Genomic DNA, 17,364 nt, shown 5'->3' with positions numbered 1-17,364 from the left:
GTAACCTGAGCTGAAATCAAGAGTCAGACGCTTAACTAACTGAGCCACTGAGGCGCCCCAGGTAGTGTGGACATTTTAACAATAATTAGTTTTACCAACTCATAAGCATGGAATCTTTCCATTTGTTTGTTTCATCTTCAATTTCTTTCATCAGTGTTTTATAGTTTTTAGTACAGGTCTTTTACTTCCTTGGTTACGTTTATTCCTAGGTATTTTATTCTTTTTGGTGCAGCTGTTAAATGGGATTGTTTTCTTAATTTTTCTTTCCACTACTTTATTAATGTATAGAAATGCAACAGATTTCTGTATATTAATTTTGTATCCTGCGACTTTACTGAATTCATTTATTGGTACTAATAGCTTTTTAGTGGAATCTTTAGGGTTTTCTGTATATAGTATCATGTCATTTGTAAATAGTGAAAGTTTTACTTCTTCCTTACCGATTTAGATGCCTTTTATTTCCTTTTGTTGTCTGATTGCTGTGGCTAGAACTCCCAGTACTGTGTTGAATAAAAGTGGTGAGAATGGACATCCTTGTCTTGTTCCTGATCTTAGAGGAAAAGCTCTGTTTTTCACCATTGAGTATGTTTGCTGTGGGTTTTTCATACATGGCCTTTATTATGTTGAGGTATGTTCCTGCTAAACCCACTTGAGAGTGTTTATCATGAATGGACGTTGTACTTTATCACATGCTTTTTTCTGCTTCTGTTGAGACAATTTTATAGTTTTTATCCTTCCTCTTATTAATGAGACATATCATGTCGATTGATTTGTGAATATTGAATCACCTTGCATCCCTGGAATAAATACCACTTGATCCATGATGAGTAATTTTTTTAAATTTATTGTTAAATTTGGTGCTAATATTTTGTTGAGGATATTTGCATCTGTGTTCATCAGAGATATCATCCGGTATTTTTCTTTTTGTGTAGTCTTTACCTGGTTTGGGTATTGGGGTAATGCTGGCCTGCCTCGTAGAATGGATTTGTAATCTTTCCATCCTCTTCTCTTTTTTAGAATGGTTTGAGAAGAAAAAGTATTAACTGTTCTTTAAATGTTTGGCATTTCACATATGAAGCCATCTGGTGTTGGACTTTTGTTTCTTGAGAGTGTTTTGATTACTGACTCAATTTCACTGCTAGTAGTTGATCTGTCCACATTCTCTGTCTCTTCCTGATTTGGTTTTAGGAGGTTATATGTTTCTAGGAATTTATCCATTTCTTCTAGGTTGTCAGATTTAATGGCATATAATTTTTCATAACATTCTTTTGTAATCCTTTGTATTTCTGTGGTGTCAGTTATTCTCCTTCATTTCTGATTTATTTATTTGAAACTCCCCCCCTTTTTTCTTTCAAATGAGCTGAAGGTTTATCAATTTTGTTGATTTTTTTTTTAAAGATTCTATTTATTTATTTGGCAGAGAGATACAGAGAGAGAACAAGTAGGCAGAGAGGCAGGCAGAGGGAGAGGGAGAAGCAGGCTCCCCGCTGAGCAGGGAGCCCGATGCAGGACTTGATCCCAGGACCCTGGGATTATGACCTGAGCCGAAGGCAGCCGCTTAACTGACTGAGCCACCCAGGCGCCCAATTTTGTTGATCTTTTTAAAGAACCAGCTCCTGGTTTCATTGATCTGTTCTATTTTCTTTAGTTTCTATTTCATTTATTTCTTCTCTAATCTTTTTTTAGTTCCTTCTGTCTACTGGCTTTGGTTTCTGTTCTTTTTCTAGCTCCTTTAGGTGTAAGTTTAGGTTGTTTATTAGAGATTTTTCTTGATTACAAAGTAATTTTAAAACTATAATCATACAGTTCTTTTAATATTCCTGATAGAGATTCCCTTTTAGAGTGACCCATAACTTTTTTTTTCTTCCTTCTTCACTCAGCCACATTAGCCCTTCCAAGAATGTTAGTGGCTCTAGGATTAATGCTGCTCCCCTGCAGCAGGAAGGGATTAACAGGGATTTCTCTCTTGTTGGCCTCCTGAGGAGGTATAATGAGTAAAGAAAATATTAAGTCACTTCACACTTTGTTAAAACTAAGCTTCTTCCAAGCAATTCAAAGAGAATAGGATCTAAAATTTTCAAATTTGGAAACTTTTTTTTTTTTTTTTTACCCTTGTGTTGTTTTCATAGTTGTTTGTTTTGCTTTGGGATATTGGATATTGGAATTAGAATAACTACAACAAAACAGTGAATTTTACTAAAGAAAATGAAACTCAGGAATTCTGTTCAGATAGGATAGATTCTTTGTTGTGCTAGAAATGCTAGAAATTTCCTGTGTTGAAGATAGTGGGTTATATGGAATATTTGGAATCTGACAAAAGCAGTCACTTATTTTTTAAAAAAATATACTAGGGGCGCCTGGGTGGCTCAGTCGGTTAAGTATTTGCCTTCAGCTCAGGTCATGATCTCAGGGTCCTGGGATCAAGCCCTAAGTCGGGCTCCCTGCTTAGCGGGGAGTCTGCTTCTCCCTCTCTTCCCCCTGCTCATTCTCTTTCTCTCTCTCTCTCAAATAAATAAAATCTTAAAAAAGAGAGAAATTTTCTTCAGAGATATTTATAAACCACAATAAAATATATTACTTTATAGCAGTCACCATATTATTGATCTCAAAAGGTATATGGCTTAGCTTCTTCATTAACCCTGGCCCCAAATGAGTTTTGGCTCTCTGCAAAAATCAAAGACGTGCTGGAGGAATGAGTTTCCTATAGATGTCTGCAGTGGTAATATTCGAGTAACCACAAAAATTATAAAGATACCATTTTGAATGGGACAGTATACATATAGATGTGTAATTACTATTGCTACTTTTGTTTTTTATTTTTATTTTATTTAAATTCAAGTTAGTTAACATATAGTATATTATTAGTTTCAGGGGTAGAATTTAGTGATTTATCAGTTGCATATAACACCCAAAGCTTACTTACATAAAGTGCCCTCCTTAATGCCTATCATTAATTACCCCGTCCCGCCACCGAGCCCCGCCTCCAGCAACCCTCAGTTTGTTCCCTATAGTTCAGAGTCTCTTATGGTTTGCTTCCCTGTTTTTATCTTGTTTTATTTTTACTACTGCTACTTTTAAAATAAAGTTCATACAGGTGAACCTTAAACCTCTACAGAAAGCTTTCAGCAAGTTTGATAGGTTGATATTTGCTTTCTTAGAACTGAGTTTAAATCTTGTATATGGTACATTTGTGTTTTTCAGATATAATTTCATGCCTGTTCTTTCCTAGCCTAGCCTCTAGACTATGATATACCAGGGTCAACATGTATGTTGCCCATAGTGCCTGTCAAAGACCACCATATATGTTTTATTTAACCCAATTTTTTGGAAATAAAAAGTTAAAAAAAAAGTGGTCATGAGAATCAACTACTGTATTTGGAGGAGCTGCCTTTAGGGATGGTCACTCCTTAATTCCACAAAGTTTTCTTTGCCTCATTCCCAAAATGCCTAAGTTCTGGATATCAGTGTGACGTATTAGCTGGACTCCAGGGGCTTCCTGCTATGCCATAACACAGTGTAGTTTAAAGTTCTTGCTTGGTAGCTAGATCTCTGCTAAAATGTGTTTCCCGCTATTAATAGAACTAAATTTCCTTTCCAGTTTTTATAAATTTGTGTATAATTTGTTGACTTGGAGGGAGGCAGGGGGCTAATTTGAGGCATTGGGTTAATAAATTATCTGAACATTGGAAGCATCCATACAGTGGAATCATTTTCAATATATATATTCTTTAATGGCTATCCATTTTAAAAAATCGTATCATTGTAGTAATTGAAGAAGTGTTTGTCCTTCCTCGGGCTGCATGTATGATCCAGCAGGCTCTGAGTTACTATTTATTGGTGGTTTCAGTTTTCCAGTGTGCAGATGTGAATGGATGGTATCGCGGCATTTTCAAGAGTAATATACTGTTTGTTTTGGTTTCATTCAGGCAAGTTTATATGTTTGGGTAGGTAATAGCAGTTCTAAATTATTGAAGTGTAATTGTGTAAATAGGCATAAAAACAAAATACATAACAATGACCTTTTCTGGTCACGGGTATTTGGATTTAAGATAACTATAGCTTGAAATATTTAATTTGGAATAAATCAAGCCCTAGACATTCTGATTGATTTTTTTATATTTATTTTTTTCTTTATTTTTTTTAAGATTTTATTTATTTATTTGACAGAGAGAGACAGCAAGAGAGGGAACACAAGCAGGGGAATGGGAGAGGGAGAAGCAGGCTCCCCACTGAACAGGGAGCCTGATGCGGGGCTCTATCCCAGGACCCCGGGACCATGACCTGAGCCGAAGGCAGACACCCAACAACCGAGCCACACAGGCGCCCCTAAATATTTATTTTTTATTTAGAGAGAGAGCGCACATGCACACAAGCAGGAGTGGGGTGGGGTGCAGAGGCAGAGGGAGAAGCAGGCCCCCCGCCAAGCAGGAAGCCTGATACAGGTTTTGTTTCCCAGGACCTTGAGATCATGACCTGAGCTGAAGGCAGACACTTGACCGACTGAGCCACTCTCAGGTGCCCCTGATTTATTTTTTTAAATTATTTAACGGGTGCCTGAGTGGCTCAGTTGGCTAAGCGGCCAACTTGTGATTTCAGCTCACAAGTCATTTTCAGTCATGGGATCGAGCCCCGTGGTGGGCTCCTCGCTCAACAGGGAGTCTGCTTGAGATTCTCTCCCTCTCTCTCCCTCTTTTTCTCACCCCTAAAACAAATAAATCTTAAGAAAAATAATTTGAGGGGCACCTGGGTGGCTCAGTTGGTTAAGCATCTGCCTTCAGCTCAGGTCGGTCCTGGGATCGAGTCCCACATCAGGCTCTTTGCTCCGTGGGGAGCCTGCTTCTTCTGCCTGCTCCCCCTGCTTGTGCTCGTGCGCACGCTCTCTCTCTCTGACAGACAGACAGACAAATAAATAAAATCTTTTTTAAAAAGTTATTTAAGAGACTTTTCTCAACTCTACTTACCACTTTATCAGATTTGCCTAACTTTAAACTTCTAGCTAATTGATGAATTTTATATCGTAGATATTCCTTATCCTTTTCTCTTCATAATCAGGTTTTACTGGTTTGGTAATTTTGTTCTTTACAAATAGGATAGATTTTATACATATATATATATATTTTTTTTTTTTAAAGATTTTATTTATTTATTCATGAGAGACGGGGGGGGGAGAGAGAGAGAGAGAAGCAGAGGGAGAAGCAGGCTCCCAAGGAGCAGGGAGCCCGATGCGGGACTCGATCCCAGGACCTCGGGATCATGACCTGAGCCGAAGGCAGATGCTTAACCATCTGAGCCACCCAGGCGCCCTTTATACATATATTTTGATAGAACTCCTTTTTATCTTTGAGCATATATAATTCTCCACTTCCTTTGTTATTCTGAATTTTGCACCATTCTCAAAAACTTTTTATTACTAAGGTACTTAACATCTAAAAGAAGCAATCTTGTGAGTTTAAAAATGAACAGTCATCCCAATTACTTGCCTGGCCAGTAGCTCTTTTCAAAGGTGACCTGTCTCAGTTTTTACTTTTCCTGGTTAGGAAAGCAACACTAGTCACCAAAGACAAATATTTAAAGTCATTTCAAGTTAATTTTATTTATTATAACTCAAATTTGCCATCACAAAATATTACAAGCTTTCATCATGTATCTTTTAAGGTGTATATCCATTTCAGTCTTTGAAGCAAGTTTTATATGTTTGTAAGAATTTTACAATATGAGAACCCCAGTTACCTCTTTAAAAGTATAATAATATAGGGGTGCCTGGGTGGCTCAGTCATTAAGCATCTGCCTTCGGCTCAGGTCATGGTCCCAGGGTCCTGGGATCAAGCCCCGAATCGGCTCCCTGCTCCACAGGGAAGCCTGCTTCTCCCTCTCCTACTCCCCCTGCTTGTGTTCCGTCTCTCGCTGTGTCTGTCAAATAAATAAATAAAATCTTAAAAAATAAAAAGTATAATAATGTAAGTTCTGTTAAATATGTTTATTTTCTGTTATAAAAAGAAATGTGTTCATTTGTTAAGCTTTGTATTTGTGCCCAGCTTCCTAGAATAGTCTTTTAACAGCAGTAAGGTATTAGTGTTCTAGAACTGGCTTGTGAAAATAATACTTTTTTAATGAAAATTATTTAACAAATATTACAGTATATATTGGAGTGGACAGAAAAAAAAGTCACTTTTTTTAAGTGATAACATTCTCTCTTTAGTTTTACCAAGTAACTTACCTTGCATTCATATTTCACATTCATATTAGCATTTTTATCCTAGGCATTTTTGAGTTTCTAGTGCTTTTCCTTAAGAGTTTTCTCAACCCATTCAATGCTTTTAATTAACTTAATATTTCCAAGCTTTTCTTTGTTTCCACGATGAATATTTGTAGGATTCTTGTATTTTAGCCATTTCCAAGAGTGCCGTTTTACTAGTTTTATTAGTAAATATTTAAACATCCCCAAATACATGCCTAAGTAGCATCATGACATTTTAGAGCTGGAAAGGGACAGGAGATTAGTGTGGAGAAGTATACTGTTAGGATATTTATTTGTTGTATATATTTTGTTAGCGGTGTAGGGATGTTTGATGATCCCTGCCCACTAGGATAAGGTTTTAATTCAATGTAATTACCAGTGTAAGGGGTAAAACCTTTTGGAACACTATGGGATCTTAGTGTTTTAAAATGTCAGCATAAAGGGGTGCCTGGGTGGCTCAGTTGGTTGAATGTCTGACTCGGTCTCAGCTCAGGTCTTGACCTCAGGATTGTAAGTTCAGGCCCCTCGTTGGGCTCCACACCTAGCCTAACATGGAGCCCACTTAAAAATGTCAACATAAAGGAGGTAGTCTTTGTTGTTTTTACTTTTCCCCACCGCAAAGAAGAAAGAAATGGTGGAATTTTCAGGGAGGATTCTCAACAATTTTACCAGTTTGAGAGGACACAATAGGGAATATAGATAGCTTTTTCCCCATATTTTTGCTTATTTTTACAAATAAACAAAACACCAAAATGGAGTGGGGAGATGGACAGCAAATACCAGTTGCTTTAAATGTTTTACCTTAATCTTTCTTTTTATAGGGAATTGACTCTCTTTTGGAGTAAACTGCAAAGAAGAATTGACCCTTCTTTAGACACTTTTTTGGAGCGCTGTCGTCAGTTTGGTGTCATAGCTAAAACACAGCAGCATTTATTTTGCCTGATTAGAGTTATACAAACTGAAGTGAGTAATTTTGCTTTTTTATGATGATTGTCCTGAAACGAAGAAATGGGTGGGAAGATAACTTCTCAGGCAACTCCTCTTAGATGAGGGAAAATGAGAAATAATGGACTTTAATAAGATTATGGAATTGGACATATCTAGCTGTTTCTGCAGATTGACCTTCTGGAATCCACAGCTTTTCTTAATGGAAAATAATGATTTGAAGTGACAGACCATTAAAGGAAAGGAAGATTATGTTTTTGGGCTATCACCTCAACTACTCTATATCTACTTTTACTAGAACGATTTTCTATTTTTTTATGCAGGCATGTTTGTTTGCATGTTAACATTATTATAAACGAAGAAAATATATTTGTACTTTTTGTATTTTCCTTAAGAACGGAGTGATACATTTTCTAAGTTTTGAAATAATAGAACATTTCTAGAATCAACTCTAGACAAATAGTAAACTGTGCAGAAATATTTATTTCCTAAAAAGAATTGAAGTGCCATATGTAAAGCGTTGTGTTTTGAGTTCAGCCCTATATATATATATTAAGACCAGCGTAGAGATTCAGGATGAATCTTATACTATGCTCTATTTTTATGTTGTTTTTAGTGTCTGCTCATGACTGAGCTCTCAATATACCCATATCTGTAATGGCTATTGGGTATGTTTTATGGGTTACTTCTTTGACAACATCCAAGGATTGTTTATACTAAAGTCAAGGCACAGTTGTATCTTTGATAAATCTAGTCTCTTTTAATGTTGTAAACGTCTGTAGCCTATATTTCATTTGAAATTTGTTGGTTTGGACTTCTCCAGGGAAGACTGGAAAAGGTAAAATATTTTATTAAAAGTAAATTCATGGTCAGATAAGTTAGGTGATAATTATTTCTAATCACTGTGAATGCAGTTGTATCTTCTATCACAGAAACAACATGTGCAAGTAATTATAGAACTTGCCTTATTTAAAAAAATTAGTTTTAGAACTGGCCTTTAAAAAGTTTTGTAATCTTTAAGGAAAGTATTAGTTTTCTATTGCTGCATAAGAAATTACCACAAACTTAGCACTTAAAAGAACACCCAGTTTGTTAGCTACAGTTTTGTAGGACACAGTGTAGCACAGTGTAGCAAGGTTTGCCGCTCAGAGTATCACAAAGGTGAAATCAAGGTATTGGCCAGGTTGCATTCTTATCTAGAAGCTTTGTGGAAAATCCACTTCTAAGTTCATTCTTACTGCTGAAAGAATTCAGTTCCTTTTACTTGTAGGACCAAGGTCCTCATTTTTTTGCTGGCGGTCAGCCACGTTCTGTTTTCAGTGGCTAGAATCCTCCCTCATCCCATACCTGCATTTTTTTAAGCCAGCAGAGGTATAAGAAATTCTCCTAATTCGAATCTGGCTTCCAGACCTAGATTTAAAGGGTTTAAATGATTAGGTCAAGCCCACCTTGGTAATGCACCTGTCTACATAATCATAGGAATGGGTACCGTATTTACAGGATCCACTTAAACTTGAGGAAAGGAGATCATACAAAGGTGAGGGTCACTTGGAGGTCATCTTAGAATTCTACTTACCATGCGGAACCACAGAAAATGGGAAAGCTACCAGAGAACTAGGGAAAATGGGTTTCTGACACAGACTAAGGAATTTGCTGTCCACTTGCATAACCAGAACCCATTTCTCTTTAAGCCTAGTCTAGAGTACTTCCACTATAATCATTTGTGATAACTATCCTGAAGGGTAGAAAAGATGTGGACTGGTAGGTGGAAGGGGAGTGAGTATAGAATTCTTTACAAATTGAGAGACTCACCTCTAGGTTTTTAAAGAGAGATGATCTAACCTATTGCAATTAGGATCTAGTTCTGCAGTGAATGGTAGATATCCCACAACAGTAGTGGTCTAAAGAAGATGGAAGTTTCTCCCCCTCTCATATAGGTAGATAAACCAGGCAGAGTGGCCAAAGTTGCTTTTAGTGGCTCCACATACCAGAAACCCAGGTTCCTTTTGTCTGTCTGCCATCAACACAAGTTTCCATCTCATATTCTAAGACCTAATTATTCCAGTCCTCGGTATCATGTCTCCATTCTAGATAGCAAGGTGGCAGGGGGCAAGGAGAGAGGGGCAAACTACACAAACCACACTATGGTACATCTTTTCTCACTCCCTCCAGTAGACACACACACCACCATATCTAGCTGCAAGGGAGATGAGATATATTCATTATTTCAGATTACTTTGTAACCAGATAGAAATCAGTCATTCTGTTTTTGTAGTAAAAGAGGGGAGAAGATATTGGGAGACAACTAGTAACCAGTGACATAGCCCTTGGGATGGAACAGGTTAATGATGCTGAAAAGCTTATGTGGGGTTTAGGCCTCTTGCAGAAGGCAACAGTGAGTGTATAATGGAGAGGGCTTTATATAGTACCTCTTTATTTTCTGGGCTTCCATTTTCTATAAATAGCTTAAACCAAATCATCACATAAAAGTGCTTAGAGTAGCGGCAGCTGGGTGGCTCAGTCGGTTGAGCATCCGACTCTTGATCTCAGCTCAGGTCTTAATCTCAGGGTCATGAGTTCAGGCCCCAATTTGGGCTCCATGATGGGCATGGAGCCTACTTTAAAAAAAAAAATCGGGTGCTTAGAGTTGTTAGGCTTTAAAAATAGTATGACAGAATGGATGTAGATGAGGTTATATTTTGAAATGAAAGTAATAAGAGGGATCATCTTGAATCCAGTTTATTTGGCCGTATGGCCCTTTTTGGTGGAACATACAGTGCTTACTGTTTGCAAAACAAGACTTTGTCTAGTTGAATTCCTTCTCTTTAGTAATGAAAAGCTGAAAATTAGAGGTATATGACTTGTAAGGATCATAAAACTAGTTTGCAGCAGAGTCAGGACTAGACCATGGGTCTTTTGACAAATTGCATAATATGATAGAAGATTATCATTTGTAAATCAGAGCACAGGGGACTTGAAGGGTCTAGTAAGTTTTAAAGTAACTCATAGGTTCTCAACAAATTATTATTAATTTGTTAAAACTCCTTTTTAGAAGACTGAGATAAACAGCAAAGAATGTCCATTCTTTCCTAAACAGCCAAATCTGGTTGAAAAGGTAAAGTCTGTGAAATCACTAAGCACTTTTCAAAAAACAGTCTAAAAACACTGTTAATACATTCTGAACAAGTATAACAAGAAGTTACTTGTTAAAACAGTGGTGAATAAATTAGAATTAGGATATGGAATGTGGAGCTGAATTTTGAAGGCATTGAGGGACATGACTAAATTGATTTTAAACCAGGTAGCTGAAAACAAGAGTGGTGTGACATATTATATCCAGGGCACATAGGTTATAGCCATGTCAGATAACCTTTGGAATTCTTATAGGCTATAAAGTGGTTAAGAACTGAGGTTATGCACAAAGATTGCTTTAAGTTTAAATCCTTGTTCCTCTGCTCACTACCTGGTGACATTGGGCAATTAACATGATGAGCCTTGGTTTCTTCATCTATAAAATGAGGATAATGTATAAAAAGAATATTTGGAGTAGTGCCTAGAATGTAGTAAAGATTCTGTAAATTGATGATAGTTGTTTCATTGTGTTCGTAGAATTTGGAATGGTGCCCAACACAGAATAATTGCTTAACAAATTGATTACCGATTTGAACAGTAGAATTTATCCTGTTATTTTACATGGTATTCATCAGAATACTTACAATATGCCAGCAATGTAGCAATCACTTTATATTATCTTACTTCATTTTTATAATAATGTTAGGAGGGAAATCTAGTATTACCACTGCTGTTACCATTTTATAGATGAGGCAGCAACTGCTTAGGAATTAAGAACTTGTCACTGCAGTGAAGCTGGGGTTCAAAGGCCATCAAAGTCTGATCGAAAATTCTATGCTCTTGGGGCACCTGGCTGGCTCAGTTGGTAGAGCACACGTGTCTTGATCTCGGGGTTGTGAATTTGAGCCCCACATTGGGCACAGAGATTACTTGTTTGTTTGAGATTACTTTAAAAAAATTTTTTTTTATTCTCTTAAGTACTGTATTTTAAGCCACTCTGCCATATAATTTCACTTGTCTTTGTTCATAGTATTTTCACATTCCATTTCAGCCTCTCACATAAATCATCTTGTATGCACTAGCCTTTTATCACATATGAGCAGATCTTTTTCCTGATTTTTGAATAGTTTCTAAGAACCCGTTGCTACAGAGAGATTTTAAAATTTCTCTTGTTTTCCCCATGGGAAGCTGAGATACAGTACACCTATAGCTAATTAGTACTAAAGTACTAATTCCTTTAGGAGAAAATGGGGAGGGGCCCTTCCTTGGGTGGCTCAGTCAGTTAAGCATTGGACTCTTGATTTCAGCTCAGGTTATGATCTCAGGGTTTGTGAGACCCAGCCCCACGTTGGGCTTGATGCTGGGCATGGAACCTGCTTAAGATTCTCTCTCTTCCTCTGCCCCTTCCCTCTCTCTAAAAAACGGTGGGGGAGGAAATGGGGAGAATCATTTATTTTAGCCTTGAGATTGTGAAAACACCCAGCTGTTCATGACACACGTATTTCTTGAATTGAATTCAATCCTAGACTCACTTTTATACAGGTGTTCCCTCTTATACCCATTTATTTAAGCCATGTCCTTCCTAACCAGCTTAAGACAATTCTTTTTTTGAATCCTTCAATGACATTATTTATCCTGAATTCCTTTGAATTCATGTACCTTTATTGTTTATACATTTGGCATATAAGCAAATTCCTTGAGGGTTAGAGATTGCTTTAGTATGCCAGTGCCTTATGAAGTTGGACATTCTGTAAATGTACATTGGTTATTGTTCATGGTTATAACATCTAATCCAGTCCTTTGCATGTTGAGACAAGAAGGATCTAAATGTAACTTGCAGGAAGAAAGATTAAAGATAAATTTAAGAACTCTAAACATTTTGAGAAGTGTATGTCTTACCAGTGAAAGTTATGTATTATTTCCATAGTGAAAAAGAATAATAACCCCTCCCCCCGTTTTTCTTATAGGCACAAGATGCTGGTCTTGGGGTGTCAATTTTACTATGTGTCAGAGCTCTTCAACTCAGATCAAGTGAGGATGAAGAAATGAAGGCATCAGTTTGTAAAACAATTGCTTGTCTTTTACCAGAAGATTTAGAAGTCAGACGAGCCTGTCAGCTTACAGAATTCTTAATTGAACCCAGTTTGGATGGATTTAATATGTTGGAAGAACTGTATTTGCAACCAGATCAAAAATTCGATGAAGAAAATGCACCAGTTCCAAATTCTCTCCGATGTGAGCTCTTACTAGCTTTAAAGGCCCACTGGCCTTTTGATCCTGAATTTTGGGACTGGAAAACTTTAAAGCGACACTGCCACCAACTGCTAGGACAAGAAGCCTCTGATTCTGATGATGATCTAAGTGGCTATGAAATGTCTATTAATGACACAGATGTTTTAGAGTCATTTCTCAGTGACTATGAGGAAGGTAAAGAAGATAAACAATACAGAAGAAGAGATTTGACAGATCAGCATAAGGAGAAAAGAGACAAAAAACCCATTGGTTCTTCTGAACGATACCAGAGGTGGCTTCAGTATAAATTTTTCTGTTTGTTATGTAAGCGGGAATGTATAGAGGCCAGGATTCTTCATCATTCTAAGATGCATATGGAAGATGGAATTTATACCTGTCCAGTTTGTATTAAAAAATTCAAGAGAAAAGAAATATTTGTTCCTCATGTGATGGAACATGTTAAAATGCCACCAAGCAGAAGGGACCGCTCTAGAAAGAAATTACTGTTGAAAGGCTCTCAAAAGGGAATTTGTCCCAAGAGCCCCTCTGCAACCCTGGAGCAAAACCAGTCATTGGATGAACAAGCCAAAGGAGAGTCTCATGAATATGTCACATTCAGCAAATTAGAAGATTGCCACCTGCAAGACAGAGATTTGTACCCATGTCCTGGCACAGACTGTTCCCGTGTATTTAAGCAATTTAAATACTTAAGTGTGCATCTTAAAGCTGAACACCAAAATAATGATGAAAATGCCAAGCACTACTTGGATATGAAAAACAGAAGAGAGAAGTGTACTTATTGTCGACGACATTTCATGTCTGCTTTTCACCTGCGGGAGCATGAACAAGTGCATTGTGGTCCTCAACCTTATATGTGTGTATCTATAGATTGTTATGCAAGGTTTGGATCAGTGAATGAACTACTTAACCATAAGCAAAAACATGATGATCTGCGTTATAAATGTGAATTAAATGGCTGTAATATTGTTTTCAGTGACTTGGGACAGCTTTACCACCATGAAGCACAACACTTTAGGGATGCGTCTTACACCTGCAACTTTGTTGGCTGTAAAAAGTTCTATTATTCCAAAATTGAATACCAGGATCACCTCTCAGTGCATAATGTTGAAAGTTCGAATGGAGATGTGAAGAAATCGGTGAAACTTGAGGAGGCTGCACCAGGTGAAAAGCAAGATTGTATTGATCAGCCCCATCTACTTGACCAAACTGATAAATCACATTTACCTGAGGATCTTCTTTTCTGTGCAGGATCAGCTAGTTCTCAAATAGAAACTGCAGAAAATCTGAAAGAAAACAGTGACAGTAATTCTAGTGATCAGTTAAGTCATAGCTCTTCAGCTTCCATGAATGAAGAGTTAATTGATACACTGGATCACTCTGAAACCATGCAGGATATATTATTATCTCATGAGAAAGTCTTCGTGCCCTCCAGTTTAAAAGAAAAATGTTCCAATGTGGCAGTTTGTTTTGATGGGACTAAGTTTACCTGTGGTTTTGATGGCTGTGGTTCCACGTACAAAAATGCAAGAGGGATGCAAAAACATCTACGTAAGGTTCATCCATACCATTTCAAACCCAAAAAGATAAAGACAAAAGATCTCTTTCCCTGTTTGGGTAATGAACATAATCAAACAACTGAAAAGTTTGATGCAGAACCTAAACCCAGCTCAGATACAAACAGTGACTCTCCAGATGAAGGTCTAGATCACAATATTCATACTAAATGCAAACGAGAATATCAAGGTTATTCCTCAGAAGCTTCCATTTGTGCTTCTAAAAGGCCATGTACAGAGGATACCATGTTGGAACTTCTGTTACGCTTGAAACATTTAAGCTTGAAAAACTCAATAACACACGGATCTTTCTCAGGGTCATTGCAGGGGTACCCATCCAGTGGTGCTAAGTCTCTTCAGTCGGTTTCACCTACTATCTCAGACCTTAATTTTCAGAATCAAGATGAGAATATGCCAAGTCAGTACCTTGCACAGTTGGCAGCTAAGCCTTTTTTCTGTGAGCTTCAAGGATGCAAATACGAATTTGTGACCAGAGAGGCTTTGTTAATGCATTATCTTAAAAAACATAATTATTCAAAAGAAAAAGTCCTTCAGTTAACCATGTTTCAACATCGGTATTCCCCATTCCAGTGTCATATTTGCCAAAGGTCATTTACAAGAAAAACACACCTTAGGATTCATTATAAAAATAAACATCAAATTGGCAGTGACAGAGTAACTCACAAACTGTTAGATAATGAAAAGTGTGATCATGAAGGCCCATGCTCAGTAGACAGATTGAAAGGTGATTGCTCTGCAGAACTTGGCGGTGATCCCAACAGTAACTCTGAGAAGCCACATTGTCACTCTAAAAAGGATGAATGCAGTTCAGAAACAGATTTGGAGTCATCTTGTGAAGAAACAGAAAGTAAAACCTCTGATATTTCATCACCAATAGGTAGCCATAGAGAAGAACGTGAAGGACGAGAGGGACGAGGTAGCAGGAGAACTGTTGCCAAAGGAAATCTCTGCTATATTTTGAATAAATATCACAAACCATTCCATTGTATCCATAAAACTTGTAACTCCTCATTCACCAATCTAAAAGGCTTAATTCGTCATTACAGAACTGTACATCAGTACAACAAAGAACAATTATGTTTAGAGAAAGACAAAGCAAGAACCAAAAGGGAACTTGTCAAATGTAAAAAGATATTTGCTTGCAAATATAAGGAATGTAATAAACGTTTCCTGTGTTCCAAAGCTCTTGCTAAGCACTGTAGTGACTCTCATAACCTAGACCATATTGAAGAGCCTAAAGTGCTTTCTGAAGCTGAATCTGCAGCAAGGTTTTCCTGTAACCAGCCTCAGTGCCCTGCTGTTTTTTACACATTCAGCAAATTGAAGCACCACTTGATGGAACAGCATAATATTGAAGGAGAAATACATTCAGATTATGAAATTCATTGTGATCTTAATGGCTGTGGCCAGATTTTCACCCATCGGAGCAATTATTCTCAACATGTATATTACCGACATAAGGACTATTACGATGATCTGTTCAGAAGCCAAAAAGTGGCAAATGAAAGGCTACTAAGAAGTGAGAAGGTGTGTCCGACGGCACTCGCTCAAGGGCATGAACATCAGACTACCAGGAGATCATTTAATGCTAAGGCTAAAAAATGTAGTTTAATCAAAGAAAAGAAGGCTCCAATTAGTTTTAAAACAAGAGCCGAAGCCCTTCATATGTGTGTGGAGCAGTCTGAGCACACACAATACCCCTGCATGGTTCAAGGGTGCTTGTCTGTGGTGAAGTTGGAGAGCAGCATAGTGAGGCATTATAAACGCACCCATCAGATGAGTAGTGCCTATTTAGAGCAACAGATGGAAAATCTTGTTGTCTGTGTTAAGTATGGTACCAAAATTAAGGAGGAACCCCCTTCTGAAGCAGAGCCCTGTATAAAGAAAGAAGAAAATAGCTGTGAATCAGAGCACACAAAGCACAGCCATTCCCCAGGTGACAGTAGCGTGACTGCCCAGAACACGGATTCCCTTCATCCAGGGGAAAGGGAGGGAGGTCAGAAAGGATGTACAGAGAGCAAACCAGTGTTTGATGCAGATAATCTGCTCTACAGAGGAACTTTGAAATGTAATCATAGTTCAGAAACCACTTCTTTGGAACAATGTAATATAGTTCAGCCTCCTCCTTGTAAAATAGAGAATTCCATACCTAATCCTAGTGGGATTGAAAGTGGGACTTACTTCACAAGTTTCCAGCTGCCTTTACCAAGGATTAAAGACTCCGAAACTGGGCAGCAAAGTTCAGGGCAAGAAAACACTGTAAAAAATTCAACCCATGTCCCAAAAGAGAATTTTAGGAAGCATCCACAGCCCAGGTCATTTGACTTGAAGACTTATAAACCTATGGGATTTGAATCTTCATTTCTGAAATTTATTCAGGAAAGTGAAGAGAAAGAAGATGATTTTGATGATTGGGAGCCTTCGGAGCACTTAACTTTAAGTAATTCTTCACAACCCAGTAATGACTTAACAGGGAGTGTTATGGCAAATAATATGGTGAATGACAATGACCCTGAAGTTGACATACCTCATTCTTCCAGTGACTCTGCAATTCATGAGAACCTGACTGCAATCCCACCTTTGATAGTAGCTGAGACAGCAACAGTTCCTTCCTTGGAAAACCTGAGGGTTGTATTGGACAAAGCATTAACAGACTGTGGAGAGCTTGCCTTAAAACAGCTTCATTATCTTCGGCCAGTGGTTGTCCTTGAAAGATCTAAGTTTTCCACACCAATTTTAGACTTGTTTCCAACAAAAAAGACAGATGAGCTTTGTGTAGGAAGTTCCTAAATAGCAATTTTGTTTTAGAAACAGACTGGCTCCAACACTGCAACATGGGGACAATTGCCAACTTGAACAAAGGCTGAGAACCAGCCACACCGTTGTTTAGGGTAGAATAGGCTGTGTATTTACATGAATGTATAATATCTATGTCAGCAGTATTGGCTGAGTCCATTAGCTCTCCAGTTGGTTTATTGATTGGGGTTTTTTTTGTTTGTTTGTTTATTAAAAAAAATGGAACTGTACTCTTGTTTGGTGCTAATTAATACATCAAAAATATATTGGGGCTTCCTTTTTCAAATTAAGTGTGCATGATTGTATATGGAACAAATACTAAGATCCCAGGGTGGGAGGGCTAGGGAAAGGGGTATGGAGTTCTTACTTGACTTGAATGTGCACCTGAGGGTGCTTTGTGTAATATATTGTACACTACAGCATCTTATATTTTTTGAGTTGAGTTTCAATAAATTACAATTTTTCACCCATTTCTTGTTTACTCAT

At 37.6% G+C, this 17,364-nt stretch overlaps 1 protein-coding gene across 2 annotated transcripts in view; it reads left to right on the top strand.

Moving 5' to 3' along the window:
- RLF (RLF zinc finger) overlaps positions 1-17,108 on the top strand; it is an 85,277-nt gene extending 68,169 nt beyond the window's left edge. For both annotated transcript variants that reach the window (XM_025856195.2, XM_025856196.2), the window contains exons 7-8: positions 7,060-7,201; positions 12,223-17,108. In XM_025856195.2, coding sequence (XP_025711980.1) covers positions 7,060-7,201; positions 12,223-16,872 — 4,792 coding nt within the window. In that variant the 3' untranslated portion in view covers positions 16,873-17,108. The remainder of the gene's footprint in view (positions 1-7,059; positions 7,202-12,222) is intronic.
- The last annotated feature ends 256 nt before the right edge of the window (positions 17,109-17,364 follow it).

Source organism: Callorhinus ursinus, unplaced genomic scaffold (assembly GCF_003265705.2).
Source record: "Callorhinus ursinus isolate GAN/ISIS: 27379988/994484 unplaced genomic scaffold, GSC_fseal_2.0 scaffold18, whole genome shotgun sequence".
Lineage (NCBI taxonomy): Eukaryota > Metazoa > Chordata > Mammalia > Carnivora > Otariidae > Callorhinus > Callorhinus ursinus.
This window is presented reverse-complemented; position numbering and strand designations above follow the sequence as displayed.